The sequence below is a fragment of the Columba livia genome, unplaced genomic scaffold (assembly GCF_036013475.1).
Source record: "Columba livia isolate bColLiv1 breed racing homer unplaced genomic scaffold, bColLiv1.pat.W.v2 Scaffold_2019, whole genome shotgun sequence".
Classification (NCBI taxonomy): domain Eukaryota; kingdom Metazoa; phylum Chordata; class Aves; order Columbiformes; family Columbidae; genus Columba; species Columba livia.
Window position 1 is genome coordinate 1 of NW_027043177.1, and position 19,245 is coordinate 19,245.

At 67.4% G+C, this 19,245-nt stretch overlaps 3 protein-coding genes across 4 annotated transcripts; 2 read left to right on the top strand and 1 right to left on the bottom strand.

The window, feature by feature from the left end:
* The first annotated feature begins 955 nt into the window (after positions 1-955).
* LOC135577945 (betaine aldehyde dehydrogenase-like) lies at positions 956-3,117 on the top strand. Its single transcript, XM_065048090.1, has 5 exons — positions 956-1,080; positions 1,169-1,237; positions 1,360-1,522; positions 1,647-1,829; positions 2,572-3,117. The coding sequence occupies exons 1-5, from the start codon at positions 971-973 to the stop codon at positions 2,635-2,637; spliced, it is 591 nt and encodes a 196-aa protein (XP_064904162.1). The 5' UTR covers positions 956-970; the 3' UTR covers positions 2,638-3,117.
* A 402-nt stretch (positions 3,118-3,519) lies between these two features.
* On the top strand, positions 3,520-7,600 carry LOC135577944 (sterile alpha motif domain-containing protein 1-like). Of its 2 annotated transcripts, XM_065048087.1 has the most exons (7): positions 3,537-3,955; positions 4,042-4,144; positions 4,253-4,307; positions 5,246-5,390; positions 6,349-6,482; positions 6,900-7,054; positions 7,537-7,600. In XM_065048087.1, exons 1-6 carry the CDS (start codon positions 3,925-3,927, stop codon positions 7,032-7,034), a joined length of 603 nt encoding a protein of 200 aa, XP_064904159.1. In that variant the 5' UTR covers positions 3,537-3,924; the 3' UTR covers positions 7,035-7,054; positions 7,537-7,600. The 2 variants fall into 2 exon arrangements, with proteins under 2 accessions (XP_064904160.1, XP_064904159.1); XM_065048088.1 differs by lacking the exon at positions 6,900-7,054 and having other exon boundaries at positions 3,520-3,955.
* A 768-nt stretch (positions 7,601-8,368) lies between these two features.
* Positions 8,369-19,067, bottom strand: KASH5 (KASH domain containing 5). Its single transcript, XM_065048091.1, has 15 exons — positions 19,015-19,067; positions 18,293-18,483; positions 15,671-15,848; positions 14,479-14,540; positions 14,319-14,385; positions 13,359-13,496; positions 11,963-12,080; positions 11,301-11,351; positions 10,710-10,787; positions 10,551-10,607; positions 10,166-10,225; positions 9,996-10,060; positions 9,824-9,899; positions 9,197-9,279; positions 8,369-9,095 (listed from the first exon to the last, which is right to left on the bottom strand). The coding sequence occupies exons 1-15, from the start codon at positions 19,065-19,067 to the stop codon at positions 8,864-8,866; spliced, it is 1,509 nt and encodes a 502-aa protein (XP_064904163.1). The 3' UTR covers positions 8,369-8,863.
* Positions 19,068-19,245: the final 178 nt, after the last annotated feature.

A 19,245-nucleotide genomic window follows, 5' to 3' on the forward strand; every position in this document is an offset into this window, starting at 1 on the left:
CAGGAGTTCGGGAGGGGACCCAGGAGTTCAGGGAGGGGACCCAGGATTTCGGGGGACCCAGGAGTTCGGGAGGGGACCCAGGAGTTCAGGGAGGGGACCCAGGTGTTTGGGGGACCCAGGAGTTCGGGAGGGGACCCAGGAGTTCGGGAGGGACCCAGGAGTTCGGGAGGGACCCAGGAGTTCGGGAGGGGACCCAGGAGTTCGGGAGGGACCCAGGAGTTCGGGAGGGGACCCAGATGTTCGGGAGGGGACCCAGGAGTTCGGGGGGGGGACCCAGGAGTTCAGGGAGGGGACCCAGGAGTGCGGGAGGGACCCAGGAGTTCGGGAGGGACCCAGGAGTTCAGGAGGGACCCAGGAGTTCAGGGAGGGGACCCAGGAGTTCAGGGAGGGGACCCAGGAGTTCGGGAGGGACCCAGGAGTTCAGGGGGGGACCCAGGAGTTCGGGAGGGGACCCAGGAGTTCAGGGGGGGGACCCAGGAGTTCGGGAGGGGACCCAGGAGTTCGGGAGGGGACCCAGGAGTTCGGGAGGGGACCCAGATGTTCGGGAGGGGACCCAGGAGTTCGGGGGGGGACCCAGGAGTTCGGGGGGGGACCCAGGAGTTCGGGAGGGACCCAGGAGTTCAGGAGGGACCCAGGAGTTCAGGGAGGGGACCCAGGAGTTCGGGAGGGACCCAGGAGTTCAGGGAGGGGACCCAGGAGTTCGGGAGGGACCCAGGAGTTCAGGGGGGGACCCAGGAGTTCGGGAGGGGGACCCAGGAGTTCGGGAGGGGACCCAGGAGTTCGGGAGGGGACCCAGGAGTTCGGGAGGGACCCAGGAGTGCGGGAGGGACCCAGGAGGGAGAGGGGGCACATGCGGGTGACATAGAGTGACATGGGGGGGGGATATGGGGGGAGGGGGGACATGGGTGGTTTGGGGGGGTCTGGGTGAACCCAGGTGGGAGGGGTGGGGGAGGGGCATGTCCCCGTGCAGATGGGACCCCCCCCTCTCCCCCTCCCCCCTTTCAGGCAATGCGAGAATTCGGGCGCCCCCCCTGGGACCCTCCCCCAGCACCAGGGACCCCCCCTGGAGCAGGAGAGCCGGTGAGGCCCCTCCCCTCCCCCTCCTGCCCCTCCCCCACAGCTGAGGATCCTGACCTTTGACCTCTGACCTTATGTCTCCCCCCCCCAGCCCAGAACCCGAGACCCCCCCAAATGACGCCGAGGTGGCCGCCGCCCTGCAGGAGGCGCGACGGGCGGGGTGAGGGGTGGGGCCCGGACGCCTGGGTCCCTCCAGGACGCCTGGGTCCCTCCCGGACGCATGGGTCCCTGTTGGGGTTCCCCAGACGCCTGGGTCCCTCCCGGACACCTGGGTCCCTGCAGGTGGGGGCGTGTCCCAGGCCCCACCCGCGCTCAGGTGTTGCGGGGGGCAGCGGCGGCGCTGGGGGGTGACAGTGACGACGGTGACAACGGTGACACCGGGCGCCTGCGGGTGGCGCTGCTACGCTGGGCGGCACGTGTGGAGCTGATGGGCGGGGCCGTGCAGGTGGGCGTGGCCTGAGAGTGGGTGGAGCCCCGGACTGGGCGGGGCCTTTTTGCAGAAAGGGGCGTGGTCCAACATTTGTGGGCGTGAACTTGGGGCTGAATGGGCGTGTTTTTCCCCCTTGCAGGAAGTGGCTGGTGGGCGTGTCCTGCTGACGCGGCAGCCGCTGGGCGTGGTGGGCGTGGCCTGGGGTGGGCCACGCCCCCTGGCGCGCGCCCTGGAGCTCCTCCCTCCCGTGCTCGCGCTCGGCAACGCGCTCGTGCTGCTGGCGCCCCCTGGCGGGATCGGGCCCGCCCTGCGGCTGCGGCAGGTGGGGAACCCCCCCGGACCCCCATTGAACCCCAAGACCCCCATGGACCTCATTGAACCCCGAGACCCCCATTGATCCCTGGGAACCCCCGGGACCCCCATTGAACTCCGGGACCCCCATGGATCCCCATTGAACCTCGAGACCCCCATTGAACCCCGGGACCCACATGGGACCCACATCGACCCCCAAGACCCCCATGGATCCCCATTGAACCCTGGGAACCACCTGGACCCCCATTGAACCCCGGACCCACCTGGACCCCCATTGAACCCCGGGACCCACATGGACCCCCGAGACCCCCATGGATCCCCATTGAACCCTGGGACCCTCATGGACCCCTGAGACCCCCCATGGACCCCCATTGAACCCTGGGAACCCCCGGGACCCCCATTGAACCCCGGGACCCCCATGGACCCCCGAGACTCCCATGGACCCCTGAAACCCCCCCATGAACCCCCATGACCCACATGGACCCCCACTGAACCCCGAGACCCCCATGGACCCTGGGACCCACATGGACCCCTGGGACCCCCGGGTCCCCCTGAGACCCACATGGATCCCAATGACCCCTGGGACCCCCATGGACCCCTGGGACCCCCCATGGGCCCCAATGACCCCTGGGTCCCCCCACAACCCACCATAGACCCCCGTGACCCCCATGTCCCCCATGACCCACATGGACCCCTGTGACCCCCATGTCCCCCGTGACCCCCCACGACCCCCCTCTTGTGTGTCCCCCCAGGCCCTGGTGGGTGCCGGGCTCCCCAGGGGGCGCTGTCGGTGCTGCCAGGGGGGGCCAGGGGGGTGACGACGCTGTCGCGACATCGACCAGATGGGCTGTGGCTCTGCGGGGGGGGGGCCGGTGAGTGTGAGGGGGGGTCCCCACTATAGGGAACACCCCACTATTGGGGTGTCCCCTGCTATGGGGGTGTCCCCAGTATGGGGGGGTCCCCGCCATGGGGGTGTCCCCGCCATGGGGGTGTCTCCCATTATAGGGGTGTCCCTGTTATAGAGTGTCCCCACTATGGGGGGGGTCCCCATTATGAGGGGCTCCCCCTTGGCCACCCCCCCGACCACCCCCCTTTTTCTGTCCCCCCCCCCAAAAGGAGCCGGATTGGGCCTCGCTTGGGGGCGTCACCCACGTGTGGGTCCCAGGGGGGGTCCTGGGGGGGGGGGCCGGGGCAGGACCCCCCCCCCGGCTCTGACCTGGAGTTGGAGCTTCGGAGCAGCCGCCCCCGGAGCCTCTGGCTGCCCGGGGGGGGGTCTCAGTGACCCCCCCCCCCCCCCCCCCGACCTGCGGCTGTGACCCCAATAAACGTGACCCCCCCCTTCCCCATGTGTCGTGTTTCTCCCTGGGGGGGGGGGTCCGGGGGGCGGGTCCCCGTGGTTTAGCCCCACCCCACCCACGTGCCCGGACGCCTGGGTCCCCTTCTTTGGCCTCGAGGCAGCCGGGGGAGGGAGCGGCTCGGGGGCGGAACCCGGACGCCTGGGTCCCCTCCCGAACGCCTGGGTCCCTGGGGGAGGGAGGGGCTGGGGGGGGAGTGAGGGGGGGAACAGGGCGGGGGGGAGCCGGGACGCTTGGGTCCCTTTGCGGGGTGGGGCGGCTCCCGGACGCCTGGGTCCATCGGGAAGCGGGGGGGCGGAGCCCGAACACCTGGGTCCCTGCCTGGTGGCGGTCGAGGGGGGGAAAGTCTCCCGGACGTCTGGGTCCCCTCCCGAACTCCTGGGTCCCTGGGGGAGAGAGTGGGGCGGGGGGGAAACAGAGCCGGGGGAGCCGGGACGCCTGGGTCCCCTTTGCGGGGTGGGGCGGCTCCCGGACGCCTGGGTCCCCTCCCGGACGCGTGGGGTCCATCGAGCAGGCGGGGGGGTGAGGCGGAGGGGGGGGGGCGGGGCGGAGCCCGAACACCTGGATCTCTGCGCGGGGGCGGGGGGGTAAGGCTGGGTCCCCTCCCCGAACTCCTGGGTTCCCTCCCCGAACGCCTGGGTCCCCTCCCCGGACGCGACTCCGGCGCCGCTTTCGCTTTCGGCGGCGGTTCCGGGGGGGGGTCCCGGGGGGGTCCCCGCTTTCCTCCTTCCCCCCCCCCCCGGTCCCACCATGGACCCCGCCCCCCCCCGCCTCCTCTCTGGTAAGTGGGGACCCCCGGCCCGCCCCCCCCCCCAGTGTCCCCCCGTGTCCCCCGTGTCCCCCCCAGCCCGGTGCCCCCCCCCCCAGGTTTCGCTGCTGCTGGTGCTGAGCGCGCCCCGCCCCGCCGCCTGCTGCTCGTTCCAGTTCAGCCCCCGTCAGCAAGCACCTTCCGCGCGCACGTGGACGCGCTGTGTGAGACCCCCCCCCCAAAAAAAAATATATGGGACCCCCCCCCAAAAAAAATCCGACATCCCCCCGAAAATCCGGGACCCGCCCCCCCGATTGTTGCCCCCCCCCAGGTTCCGTGGCTGCTCCAGGATTACCCGGTGCAGATGCCCAGCAACCTGGAGCAGGTGAGGGACCCCCCCGCGACCCCCCATATCCCCCATGTGTCCCCCCATGTCCCCCTATATCCCCATGTCCCCCTATATCCCCATGTCCCCCTATATCCCCATGTCCCCCTATGTCCCCCATTCCCCCATATCCTCCCATTGTCCCCATATCCCCACGTCCCCCATATCCCCCCCATGTCCCACATACCCCCCATATCCCCCCACGTCCCCCTATATCCCCATGTCCCCATATGTCCCCCATGTCCCCATATCCCCCCCATCCCCCATAATCCCTATGTCCCCCCATTGTGCCCATGTCCCCCCATTGTCCCCATGTCCCCCATATCCCCCCATATCCCCCTATGTCCCCCATATCTGCCACATCCCCCTAACCCCATGTCCCCCCTATCCCCACATCCCCCATTGTCCCCCCCATATCCCCCATGTCCATGTCCTCCCCATATCCCCCCCATGTCCCCATATCCCCCATTGTCCCCCATATCCCCCCATGTCCATGTCCTCCCCATATCCCCCCCATGTCCCCATATCCCCCCCATGTCCCACATACCCCCCATATCCCCCCATGTCCCCCTATATCCCCATGTCCCCCTATGTCCCCATATGTCCCCATGTCCCCATATCCCCCATGTCCCCATATCCCCCCCATGTCCCCCATATCCCCCATGTCCCCCATGTCCCCATATCCCCCCATCCCCCATAATCCCCATGTCCCCCCCATTGTCCCCATGTCCCACATATCCCCCCATATTCCCCTATGTCCCCCATATCTGCCACATCCCCCTAACCCCATGTCCCCCCTATCCCCACATCCCCCATTGTCCCCCCATATCCCCCATGTCCCCATATCCCCCATTGTCCCCCCATGTCCCCCATATCCCCATGTCCCCCCTGACCCGTGTCCCCCCCATGTGTCCCCATTGTCCCCGTGTCCCCCCCAGGACGTGTCATGCGGGGACCTGTGGGGGCTGCACTTCGGGCTGCGGGCGCTGCAGCACATGGGGGGGGGTGGCGGGGGGGTCCCTGGCCCCCCGGGTTCAGCGCTTGGTCGCCCAGCTGAGCTTCGTCACACACTGTCACATACAGGTGGGGGGGGCAGCATTTGGGGGGGGGCGTCTCAGGGAGGGTCCAAGGTCATTCTGGGGGTCTGGGGGGGTTTGGGGGGTCCAGGGCCATTCGGGGGGGGGGGGGTCTCAGGGGGTTTGGGGGGCTCTGGGGGGGGGCTCTGGGGGTCCAAGGTAATTCTGGGGGGTCTCAGGGGGCTCTGTGGTAATTCTGGGTGAGGGGTCTTGGTGCAATGGGGGAGTCTCAAAGGGGTCTGGGGGGTTTGGGGGGTCCAAGGTAATTCTGGGGGGGTCTCAGTGCAGTGGGGGGGTCTCAAAGGGGTTTGGAGGGCTCTGGGCAGGGGGGGGGGGTGGGTCTTGGTGCAATGGGGGGCGTCTCGGGGGGGGTACAAGGTAATACTGGGGAGGGGTCTCAGGGGGTTATGGGGACATCAGGGTAATTCGGGGGGGGGGGGGGATCTTGTTGCAATGGGGGTCTGGGGGGATTTAGGGGAGTCCAATGTCATTCTGGAGGTCTCAGGGGGGGTCTGAGGACCCTAGGGGGGGTCTCAGGGCGACCCAAGGTCATTCTGGGGGGGATTAGGGGACCCTGGGGTTCTCAAGGGTCCGGGGGGGATTTGGGGGTTCTTGGGGGGGGGGTCCCTGTGTCTTCTGGGGGGGGGTTGGGGGTTCTGGGGGCTTGGGGGGTCCCCGGAGAGGATTTGGGGGGATTGGGGAGGTCCTTGTGGGTTTTGGGGGGAGAGTGGGGGGTCCTGGGAGGTTTGGGGGTCCCAGGGAGGTCCCTGTGGGTTTGGGGGGGGGGGGTTGGGGGTCCCAGGGGGAGATTTGGGGGGGTTGGGGGGGTCCCTGTGGGTTTTGGGGGGAGAGTGGGGGGGTCCTGGGGGGTTTGGGTGTCCCAGGGAGGTACCTGTGGGTTTGGGGGGGGTTCTGGGGGTTTGGGGGGGCCATGGTGACCCCCCCCCCCCAACCCCGTACCCCAGGACCCCCAGGGCTGCGTGCGGCTGCGCCCGGTGAACGTGTCGCGGGTGCTGGAGACGCTGGTGCAGCAGCTGGGGGGGGCTGCGCCACCGACCCCCCCACTTCCCCACCTGCGCCCGCCTGCGCTGCCACACAGGTGACCCCCCCCCAGACAAGACACCCTGAGACCCCCCTGACCCCCCCATAAATCCCCCGGTGACCCCCTGGCCCCCCCAATTGAGGGGAGACCCCCCCATCACCCTGTGACCCCCTGAGACCCCCCTGAACCCCCTGACCCCCCCAATTGAGGGGAGACCCCCCTGATCCCCCATAAATCCCCCATGACCCCCTGGCCCCCCCAATTGAGGGGATCCCCCCCTGACCCCCCCGGGACCCCCAATTGAAGGGTGACCCCCTGACCCCCCCAATTGAGGGGTTCCCCCCCTGACCCCCCCATGACCCCCCTGACCCCACCTGAGACCCGCAATTGAGGGGTGACCCCCCCCGACCCCCCCAATTGAGGGGACCCCCCCAATGGAGGGGTGACCCCCCTGACCCCCCCGTTTCTCCGCAGCCCCCCCTGCGAGCGCCCCTCCCCCCCCCCAGCGTTTGGGGGCTCCCGCCCCCCCCTCACCCCCCCCCCACGGGCTGCTCCTGCTGGGGGGGGTCGGGGGGGGCCTGGGGGTCCTGGCGGCCGCGTGGGGCCTGAGGAGGCGCCTGCGAGCGCAGGTGGGAACTGGGGGGACTGGGAGAACTGGGGGGGGAACTGGGGAGGCACTGGGGGGACTGGGGCAACTGGGAGCAATGGGGGACACTGAGGGGGGGAACTGGAGGGGGGAACTGGGAGCACTGGGGGGACTGGGGGAGGGAACTGGGGGCACTGGGGAGGGTTCTTGGGGTGAACTGGGGGGACACTGGGAGCACTGGGGGGACTGGGGTGGACTTGGGGAGGGAACTGGGAGCACTGGGAGGAACTGGAGGAGGGGAACTGGGAGCACAGGCGGGGGGAAACTGGGAGTACTGGGGGAACTGGGGAGACACTGGGGGCACTGAGGGGGGTACTGGGGTGCACTGGGGGGACACTGGGCAACACTGGGAGGGAACTGGAGGGACACTGGGGGCACTGGGGGGACAGACTCGGGTCCGGGGGGGGGCAGGGTATGGGGCTGCCCGGACGCCTGGGTCCTCATCCCACCTCCACCCCCACCCAGGCTGGCTGAGCTGCCACAGGATCGGGCCCCCCGGGGACATAAACGTGTCATTGAGACATTGAGACTCAGACTGGTTTGGGGTGGGGGGGAACTGGGATGAACTGGGATGCGGCACAGCAGACTGGAACCATGGGACTCAACTGGTCTTTACTGGTAGTTACTGGGGGGGCTGTAACTGGTGGGGCTGTAACTGGTTTGTACTGGGGGGGCTGTAACTGGGCTGAACTGGTTTGTACTGGGGGGGGCTGTAACTGGGCTGAACTGGTTTGTACTGGGGGGGCTATAACTGGGCTGAACTGGTTTGTACTGGGGGGGCTGTAACTGGGCTGAATTGGTCTGTACTTGGGGGGCTGTAACTGGTCTGTACTGGTGGTTACTGGTGGTTACTGGGGGGCTGTAACTGGGCTGAACTGGTTTGTACTGGGGGAGGCGGTAACTGGGCTGAACTGGTTTGTACTGGGGGGGCAGTAACTGGGCTGAACTGGTCTGTACTGGGGGGGCAGTAACTGGGCTGAACTGGTTTGTACTGGGGGGGCTATAACTGGGCTGAACTGGTTTGTACTGGGGGGGCTGTAACTGGGCTGAATTGGTCTGTACTTGGGGGGCTGTAACTGGTCTGTACTGGTGGTTACTGGTGGTTACTGGGGGGGGTGCAACTTGGCTGAACTGGTGGTTACTGGGGGCTGTAACTGGTCTGAACTGGTCTGTACTTGGGGGGCTGTAACTGGTCTGTACTGGTGGTTACTGGTGGTTACTGGGGGGCTGTAACTGGGCTGAACTGGTTTGTACTGGGGGAGGCGGTAACTGGGCTGAACTGGTTTGTACTGGGGGGGGCAGTAACTGGGCTGAACTGGTTTGTACTGGGGAGGCTATAACTGAGCTGAACTGGTCTGTACTGGGGGGGCTATAACTGGGCTGAACTGGTTTGTACTGGTGGGGCTGTAACTGGGCTGAACTGGTTTGTACTGGTGGTTACTGGGGGGGCTGTAACTGGGCTGAACTGGTTTGTACTGGTGGGGCTGTAACTGGGCTGAACTGGTCTGTACTGGTGGTTACTGGGGGGGCTGTAACTGGGCTGAACTGGTTTGTACTGGTGGGGCTGTAACTGGGCTGAACTGGTCTGTACTGGTGGTTACTGGGGGGGCAGTAACTGGGCTTTACTGGTTTGTACTGGTGGGGCTATAACTGGGCTGAACTGGTCTGTACTGGTGGTTACTGGGGGGGCTGTAACTGGGCTTTACTGGTGATTACTGGTGGGGCTATAACTGGGCTGAACTGGTCTGTACTGGGGGGGCTATAACTGGGCTGAACTGGTCTGTACTGGTGGTCACTGGGGGGGCGCCCTGCGGGGGCCGGGCCGGGGGGGCAGGAGGCAGAGCAGGGACAGGGACAGGAGCAGCAGCAGGGACAACAGGGACAGCACTGGGGACATCGGGGACACTGGAGATGGGGACGGTGGCCCCGGGGGTGGTGGCAGCGCCAGCAGCACCCGCGGGGACGGTGACAACAACTGTGGGGACGGTGACAACAGCCGCGGGGACGGTGACAGTGCCAGGGGCCTGTGGGGGGACAGAGGGGACAGGAGCCGTGGGGACAGAGGGGACACAGGAGCTGTGGGGACAGAGGGGACAGGAGCCATGGGGCAGAGCTGCCATCCTACCTGTGCCTGTCCCCTGCTGTCCCCTCCGTGTCCCCTGCTGTCCCCTCTCTGTCCCCGGTGCTGTCCCCTGTCCCTGGCTGGAGCTGTGGGGAGGGGTCGTCAGGAGTGTCCCCACGTCCCCCTGTCCCCACGTCCCCCTGTCCCCACGTCCCCCTGTCCCCATGTCCCCTTGTCCCCATGTCTCCCTGTCCCCATATCTCCATGTCCCCCTGTCCCCATGTCTCCCTGTCCCCATGTTCCCATGTCCCCATATCTCCATGTCCCCCGTCCCCCACATCCCCCTGTCTCCACCTCCCCCTGTCCCCATGTCCCCCATATTCCTCTGTCCCCATGTCCCCCTGTCCCCCAACCCCCACTCCCCACTGTCCCCATGTCCCACATACCCCCTGTCCCCCCTCGTCCCCCCTTGTCCCCATGTCCCCATGTCCTCTTGTCCCCCCTTGTCCCCATGTCCCCCATATCCCCCTGTCCCCATGTCTCCCTGTCCCCATGTTCCCATGTCCCCATATCCCCATGTCCCCCATCCCCCACATTCCCCTGTCCCCCTGTCCCCCATGTCCCCTTGTCCCCATGTCCCCTTGTCCCCCCTTGTCCCCTGTCCCCCTGTCCCTATCCGTGTCCCCTCACCCCACACTCCTCGATCTCATCCCCCAGCGGCTGCCCCAGGACGTTGTCACCTTTCCCGGGGGGGGCCCAGGGCCGCCTGTGTGAGGAACATGAGCTTGAGGGGGGGCCACAGTGTCCCCAGGTGTCCCCCCCATGTCCCCTCATGGCCCTGTGTCCCCACATCCCCACTCACATGTCCCACTTGTCCCCCATCTGTCCCAGCTGCTGCTGGAGCCGTGTCGTCTGCAGCTGCAGCTCCTGGCGGGGGGGACACAGGGTTTGGGGGGGGTGTCACCCCATGTCACCCCTCCATGTCACCCCATGGCCGGGGTGGGGGTGGGGGGTGCAGGGGACCCCCCGTACCTGCAGCCCCCGCTCGTGCTTGCCCAGCTGGGTCCTGAGCTCCTGCTCACGCTGGGCGGCCTGGGGGGGTCAGGGGGGGTCATGGGGGTCTTGGGGGGTTCAGGGGGGTTATGGGGGTCTGGGGGGTCAGAGGAGGTCAGGGGGTCATGGGAGTTCGGGGGGGGTCAGAGGAGTCGGGGTGTCAGGAGTCTTGGGGGGGTCAGAGGGGTCTGGGGGTTCTGGAGGGGTCAGGGGGATCAGAGGGGTCTGGGGGGGTCATGGGGATCTTGAGGGGGGTCTGGGAGGTCAGGGGGGGTCAGGGGGATCTCCCCTCAATTGGGGGGGTTCTTGGGGGAGTCAGGGGGGTCTCCCCTGAATTGGGGTGACCCCCCCATCCCACACTCACCTGTGCCAGCGCCAGGTCCTGTGCCGAGAGCTGTGCGGAGCAGGAGCCAAGCTGGGCCTGGGGGGACAGGGGGGGGACATGGGGACATGGGGGGGGTCACCGGTGTCCCCAGGGGGTGCGGGGGGGTCGGGCCCCCCCTCGTTAAGGAGCCACACTCACCTGCAGCCAGGTCAGCTCGGCCCCCAGCGCCCGCACCTGCGGCTGCAGCTGCTGCCCCTCGGCCGCCAGCCGCTGGCTCTGGGACAGACGGACGGACACCGTGACACTGGCCCTGGTCACCCCCATGTCACCTCCATGTCACCCCCTGTCCCTTGGCCACCAGCCGCTGGCTATGGGACCAACAGACACAGTGACACTGGCCCTGGTCACCCCCCATGTCACCTCCTATCCCCCGTGTCACCCCCTGTGTCACCCCCTGGCCCCTGGGTCACCCCCCGTGTCACCCCCTGGCCCCTGGGTCACCCCCTGTGTCACCCCCCGTGTCACCCCTTGGCCCCTGGGTCACTCTCTGTGTCACCCCTGTCCCTCAGCCACCAGGCGCTGGTTCTGGGGACAGACGGAGACACGGTGACACTGGCCCTGGGGACACGGTGACACTGGCCCCATGTCACCCCCCCCGTGTCACCCCCCTGTCCCCAGCATCCCGCCCAGTGTCCCCCCCATCCCCTGTGTCCCCCCCGTGTCACCCCGTGTCCCCCCCTGTCCCCAGTGTCAACCCAGTGCCCCGCAGTGTCCCCATTGTCCCCTCACCTCCTCCTGCAGCTCGTCCACCCGCCCATGCAGGTTCTGCTGCTCCTTCTCCTGGGGGGGGGACACCAGGTGGGGTCACTGTGCTCAGGGGTGTCCCCATGTCCCCATGTCCCCTCCCCAGGTGGGGTCAGGGTGCTCAGGGGTGTCCCCATGTCCCCGTGTCCCCTCCCCAGGTGGGGTCACTGTGCTCAGGGGTGTCCCCATGTCCCCGTGTCCCCTCCCCAGGTGGGGTCAGGGTGCTCAGGGGTGTCCCCATGTCCCCGTGTCTCCTCCCCAGGTGGGGTCACTGTGCTCAGGGGTGTCCCCATGTCCCCTCCCCAGGTGGGGTCACTGTGCTCAGGGGTGTCCCCATGTCCCCGTGTCCCCTCCCCAGGTGGGGTCACTGTGCTCAGGGGTGTCCCCATGTCCCCTTGTCCCCTCCCCAGGTGGGGTCAGGGTGCTCAGGGGTGTCCCCATGTCCCCGTGTCTCCTCCCCAGGTGGGGTCACTGTGCTCAGGGGTGTCCCCATGTCCCCATGTCCCCTCCCCAGGTGGGGTCAGGGTGCTCAGGGATGTCCCCGTGTCCTTGTGTCACCTCCCCAGGTGGGGTCAGGGTGCTCAGGGGTGTCCCCATGTTCCTGTGTCCTTGTGTTCCCATGTCCCCATGTCCCCGTGTCCCCTCACCAGGTGCCGCAGGTGTCCCCACAGCTCCTGGTCCTTCTCCTGCAGCCTCTTGGCCACGGTCCTGAGCTCCTGCAGCTCCTCGGAGGTGACACGGGCCAGGGACAGCGCCTGCTGGCTGCTGGGGACAGGGACAGTGTCACCAGAGTCACCCTGTGTCCCCTCAGGCACAGGACAGGACCTGGTGGCTGCTGGGGACAGTGACACCATGTCACCATGTCCCCCACCCCTGCATCCCCATGTCACTCACCCCCCTGAGCTGTCCCCTGTTCCCAAGTCTCCCTGTCCCCATGTTCCTCACCCCCTGACCTGTCCCTGTCCCCATGTCCCTTGTCCCTCATCCCCGGAGGTGTCCCCATGTCCCCTGTCCCTATGTCCCCATGTCCCCTGTCCCTATGTCGCCTGTCCCTCACCCCCGGAGGTGTCCCCATGTCCCCTGTCCCTATGTCCCCATGTCCCCTGTCCCCATGTCCCCTGTCCCTCACCCCCGGAGGTGTCCCCATGTCCCCTGTCCCTATGTCCCCATGTCCCATGTCCCCTGTCCCTCACCCCTGGAGGTGTCCCCATGACCCTGTCCCCTGTCCCTCACCCCCGCAGGTGTCCCCATGTCCCCTGTCCCCATGTCCCCTGTCCCCATGTCCCATGTCCCTCACCCCCAGAGGTGTCCCCATGTCCCCTGTCCCTCACCCCCGCAGGTGTCCCCATGTCCCCTGTCCCCTGTCCCTCTGTCCCCATGTCCCTGTCCCTCACCCCCAGAGGTGTCCCCATGTCCCCTGTCCCTCTGTCCCCATGACCCTGTCCCTCACCCCGCGCAGGTGTCCCCATGTCCCTCTGTCCCCATGTCCCTGTCCCTCACCCCCGCAGGTGTCCCCATGTCCCTCTGTCCCCGTGTCCCTGTCCCTCACCCGCGCAGGTGTCCCCATGTCCCTCTGTCCCCATGTCCCTGTCCCTCACCCGCGCAGGTGTCCCCATGTCCTTCTGTCCCCATGTCCCTGTCCCTCACCCGCGCAGGTGTCCCCATGTCCCTCTGTCCCCATGTCCCTGTCCCTCACCCGCGCAGGTGTCCCCATGTCCCTGTGTCCCCATGTCCCTGTCCCTCACCCGCGCAGGTGTCCCCATGTCCCCTGTCCCTCTGTCCCCATGTCCCTGTCCCTCACCCGCGCAGGTGTCCCCATGTCCCCTGTCCCTCTGTCCCCATGTCCCTGTCCCTCACCCGCGCAGGTGTCCCCATGTCCCTGTCCCTCACCCGCGCAGGTGTCCCCATGTCCCCTGTCCCTCTGTCCCCATGTCCCTGTCCCTCACCCGCGCAGGTGTCCCCATGTCCCTGTGTCCCCATGTCCCTGTCCCTCACCCGCGCAGGTGTCCCCATGTCCCCATGTCCCATGTCCCTGTCCCTCACCCGCGCAGGTGTCCCCGCAGCCGCTGTGTCTCCTGCTCCAGCCTGGCGTTGGTCTCCTCGGCCACCTCCAGCTCCCGCTGCAGCTTCTCGTTGCGCTCGGCCAAGCGCTCGGCGCGGCTGCGCAGCCCCGCGGCCTCGCTGCACACGGACGGACAGACGGACGGACAGGGGACATGGGGACGGGGACAGGTCAGGGGGTGAGGGGCATGGGGACAGGAACATGGGGACATGGGACAGGGACAGGTCAGGGGGTGAAGGACAAGGGACATGGGGACATGGGACAGGGACAGGTCAGGGGGGTGAGGGACAGGGGACATGGGGACAGGGACAGGGACAGGTCAGGGGCTGAGGGACAGGGGACATGGGGACATGGGGCAAGGACAAGGGACATGGGGACATGGCACAGGGACAGGTCAGGGGGTGAGGGACATGGGGACAGGGGACATGGGACAGGGACAGGTCAGGGGGGTGACAAACAAAGGGACAGGGGACATGGGGACAGGGACAGGTCAGGGGCTGAGGGACAGGGGACATGGGGACATGGGGACATGGGGCAAGGACAAGGGACAGGGGACATGGGCACAGGGACAGGTCAGGGGGTGAGGGACATGGGGACAGGGGACATGGGACAGGGACAGGTCAGGGGGGTGAGGGACAGGGGACATGGAGACATGGGACAAGGACAGGGGACATGGGGACATGGGACAGGGCAGGGGGTGAGGAACAGGGACAAGGGACATAGGGACAGGGGTCATGGGGACATGGGACAGCTCCGAGTGTGAGGGACAGGGGCAGGAGACACAGGGGTGAGGGACACGGGGACATGGTGTCACTGTCCCCAGCAGCCGCCAGGTCCTGGCCCTCACCCAAGGGGACACGGGGTGACACGGGGTGACTCTGGTGACACAGGGTGACACTGGTGACACGGGGTGTCCCTGCATGTCCCCTCCCGGCACTCACGCGCTGGCCGCGTCGTCGCTGTCACCGTCACCCTCGGGCTGCGCGGTGGCCGCGCGTCCTTCACCGGCTGTGGGACGGGCATGGGGGGGTTGGCGTCTGTCTGTCTGTCTGTCTGTCTGTCTGTCTGTCTGTGTGTCCGTCCATCCAGCGTGTCACCCACCTGCCAGCGCCAGGCCCAGGTCACCGGCCGCCACGTCGCGCTCCTCGGCGAGGCCACAGCCACTGGGGACAGGACGGGGGTTGTGACACGGGAACTGCGGTGTCCCCCTTGTCACCCAGCTGGCCCTGGCCCCCTGTCACCCAGACCCCTGGTACTGACCTGTCCCCCTGTCCCCTTGTCCCTGTCCCTCTGTCCTATCCCCTGTCCCTGTCCTCCTTGTCCCTGTCCCCCTGTCCCTTTCCCATCTCCCTTGTCCCTGTCCCCATGTCCCACTTGTCTCTGTTCCCGTTCTCCCTGTCCCTGTCCCCTTGTCCCTGTCCCCATCCATGTCCCCCTGTCCTATCCCCTGTCCCTGTCCTCCTGTCCTGTCCTGTCCTGTCCTGTCCTGTCCCTGTTCCTTCCCCCCTGTCTTGTCTCCCTGTCCCTTTGTCCCCCTGTCCCTTGTCCCCCTTGTCCCCCTTGTCCCCCATGTCCCCCTGTCCCATGTCCCCTTGTCCCCCATGTCCCCCTGTCCCTTTCCCCCATCCCTGTTCCTGTCCCCCTGTCCCTTTCCCTCTGTCCTGCCCTGGGGACAGGGACAGTGTCACCAGAGTCACCCTGTGTCACCCCGTGTCACCCCGTGTCCCCTCAGGCACAGGACAGGACCTGGTGGCTGCTGGGGACAGTGACACCATGTCACCATGTCCCCCACCCCTGCATCCCCATGTCACTCACCCCCTGAGCTGTCCCCTGTTCCCAAGTCTCCCTGTCCCCATGTCCCCATGTTCCTCACCCCCTGACCTGTCCCTGTCCCCATGTCCCCTGTCCCTCATCCCTAGAGGTGTCCCCATATCCCACCAGGTCTGTCCACCTGTCCGTCCTGCAGGCTGTGATCCATTCCCTCATGACGTCTCTGAACCGTGGCCAGTCCAGCCCTGTCCCCTTATCCTGTCCTGTCCCCCTGTCCCTGTCCCTGTCCCCATGTCTGTCCACCTGTCCGTCCTGCAGGCTGTGATCCATTCCTTCATGACGTCCCTGAACCGTGGCCAGTCCTGTCCTGTCCCCCTGTCCCTGTCCCTGTCCCCATGTCTGTCCACCTGTCCGTCCTGCAGGCTGTGATCCATTCCCTCATGACGTCCCTGAACCGTGGCCAGTCCAGCCCTGTCCCCTTATCCTGTCCTGTCCCCCTGTCCCTGTCCCCGTGTCTGTCCACCTGTCCGTCCTGCAGGCTGTGATCCATTCCCTCATGACGTCCCTGAACCGTGGCCAGTCCAGCGCGGCGCCGGTGGCCGCGGGGTCCAGCATGCGGAGCAGCCCCCGCAGCTGCGCGGCCTCACGCTGCCCGGTGAGCGCCCGCAGGTACCGGACCACGCGCTGCGCTGGGACCACCCCTGGGGACAAAGGGGACATCAGGGGACATCAGGGACCGGACCACGCGCTGCGCTGGGACCACCCCTGGGGACAACAGGGGACATCAGGGGACATCAGGGACCGGACCACGCGCTGCGCTGGGACCACCCCTGGGGACAACAGGGGACATCAGGGGACATCAGGGACCGGACCACACGGAGCACTGGCACCACCCCTGGGGACAAAGGGGACAACAGGGGACATCAGGGGACATCAGGGACCGGACCACGCGCTGCGCTGGGACCACCCCTGGGGACAAAGGGGACATCAGGGGACATCAGGGACCGGACCACACAGTGCACTGGGACCACCCCTGGGGACAAAGGGGACAACAGGGGACATCAGGGGACATCAGGGACCAGACCACGCGCTGCGCTGGGACCACCCCTGGGGACAACAGGGGACATCAGGGGACATCAGGGACCGGACCACACGGAGCACTGGCACCACCCCTGGGGACAAAGGGGACAACAGGGGACATCAGGGGACATCAGGGACCGGACCACGCGCTGCGCTGGGACCACCCCTGGGGACAAAGGGGACATCAGGGGACATCGGGGACCGGACCACACAGTGCGCTGGGACCACCCCTGGGGACAAAGGGGACATCAGGGGACATCAGGGACCAGACCACACAGTGCGCTGGGACCACCCCTGGGGACAACAGGGGACAACAGGGACTGAACCATGCACTGGGCTGGGACCACCCCTGGGGACAAAGGGGACATCAGGGACCGGACCACGCGCTGCGCTGGGACCACCCCTGGGGACAAAGGGGACATCAGGGGACATCAGGGACCGGACCACGCGCTGCGCTGGGACCACCCCTGGGGACAACAGGGGACAACAGGGACTGAACCATGCACTGGGCTGGGACCACCCCTGGGGACAACAGGGGACATCAGGGACCAGACCACACGGAGCACTGGCACCACCCCTGGGGACAAAGGGGACAACAGGGGACATCAGGGGACATCAGGGACCAGACCACACAGTGCGCTGGGACCACCCCTGGGGACAAAGGGGACATCAGGGGACATCAGGGGACATCAGGTACCGGACCACGCGCTGCGCTGGGACCACCCCTGGGGACAAAGGGGACATCAGGGGACATCAGGGACCAGACCACGCGCTGCGCTGGGACCACCCCTGGGGACAAAGGGGACAACAGGGGACATCAGGGACCAGACCACACAGTGCGCTGGGACCACCCCTGGGGACAAAGGGGACAACAGGGGACATCAGGGACCAGACCACACAGTGCACTGGGACCACCCCTGGGGACAACAGGGGACATCAGGGGACAACAGGGACTGGACCACACGGTGCGCTGGGACCACCCCTGGGGACAACAGGGGACAAAACACCCCATCAGGTACTGAATGACACGATGGGCTGGGACCCTTCCTGGGGACAGAACAGGGGACAAAATGGGGGACCCCCCACTGGGTACCAAAGCACACGATGCACTGGGATCATCCCTGGGGAAAAAATGGGGGGGACACCCCCAGACACCCCATCAGGTACCAAACCACGTGCTGGGATGGGACCGTTCCTGGGGGGACAAAACGGGTGACACCCCCATGGACACCCCCAGACACCCCGTCCATCAGGTACTGAACCATGTGCCGGCTGGGGATCAAACTGGGGGGGTCAGGATGTGGGGGACCCATGGACACCCCCATGATCACCCTGTCCCTCATGGTGACCCCCCCATGGTCACCCTGTGTCTGGGGGGGTCAGGGGTTGCTTGGGGACCCCCATGTCACCCTGTCCCTGTGGGGGGGTCAGGGGGTGCCTGGGGACCCCCATAGTCACCCTGTCCCTGTGGGGGGGTCAGAGGGTGCCTGGTGACCCCCCAAAGTCACCCTGTCCCTAGGGGGGGGTCAGGGGGTAGTTGGGGACCCCCATGGTCACTCTATCCCTGTGGGGGGGTCAGGGGGTGCCTGGGGACCCCCATGGTCACCGTGACCCTGTCAGGGGGTCAGAGGGTGCCTGGTGACCCCCCCATGGTCACCCTGTGTCTGGGGGGGGGGGGGAGGGGGTTCTTGGGGACCCCCATGGTCACCGTGCCCCTGTGGGGGGGGTCAGAGGGTGTCTGGTGACCCCCCACGGTCACCCTGTGTCTGGGGGGGGGGGTCAGGGGGTAGTTGGGGACCCCCATAGTCACCCTGCCCCTGTGGGGGGGTCAGAGGGTGCCTGGGGACCCCCCCATGGTCACCCTGTGTCTGGGGGGGGGGGGGGAGGGGCAGGGGGTTCTTGGGGACCCCCATGGTCACCGTGCCCCTGTGGGGGGGTCAGGGGGTGCCTGGGGACCCCCATGGTCACCGTGACCCTGTCAGGGGGTCAGAGGGTGCCTGGTGACCCCCCCATGGTTACCCTGCCCCTGGGGGGGGGTCAGGGGGTGCCTGGGGACCCCCGGTACCTGTTTGCTGGGGGTCGCAGGCAGCGAAGGTGCAGCTGAGCACGAACTCCTCGGTGGAGCCGCCCTGGGCTGGGGACAGTTTGGGGGTCACGGGGGGGGGTCCCTCATTTGACCCCCAAACTCCACCCCACTCGGTACCCACTGGGGGACGGTGGCTGTGGGGCCTCAGCCCCCCCGGGACTGTGGGGCTGCTGGGTGGACATGGGGGACACGGGGGGATATGGGGGGACACGGGGGGGATATGTGGGGGAAAACGGGGGGTCACGGGGGGATATGGGGGGGGACAGAGGGGACACGGAAGGGGATGGGGGGACACAGGGGGACAGGGAGGGATATGGGAGGACACGGGGGCGCCCGACGGGCCGCGGTCTCCTCACAGCGCCGGGGGGCGGGGCCGGGCGCGAGCTTTTCCCGCCCAAAAGGGGAACGGGGCGAGGAAAGGGGCGTGGCCTAGCGCGAGCCGTTCCCGCCTCCTATAAAAAGGGGCGGGGCGAGCGCCGCCTCACGCAGACGGAGGGGTCGGTGGTGGCGGCGGGTTTGTGTCCCCGTCCCGCTCCCTTCAGTGTCCCCATCCCATCCCGCTCCCTTCAGTGTCCCCGTCCCGGTCCCGCTCCCGTTAGTGTCCCCGTCCCGGTTCGTGTTCCAGCCGCGTTTATTTCCCGGCAGCGGCGGGAGATCAGACACTCGGGCCCCGGTTCCCCCCCGGCCCGTCCCCCCCTCACAGCCCCCGCAGCAGCTTCTCGTAGTCGGGGTCCAGGTTCCTGACCAGGAACATCGACACCAGCAGCAGGACCAGCTGGGGGACACGGTGAGACACGGGCCTGCACCCCCCATGGCCCCCCAAATCCCCCCTTAATACCCCCATAGACCCCCAGAGCCCCCCAAATCCCCTATAGCCCACCAATCCCCCCCTAGACTCCCAGAGCCCCCCAAATCCCCTATAGCTCCCCAAC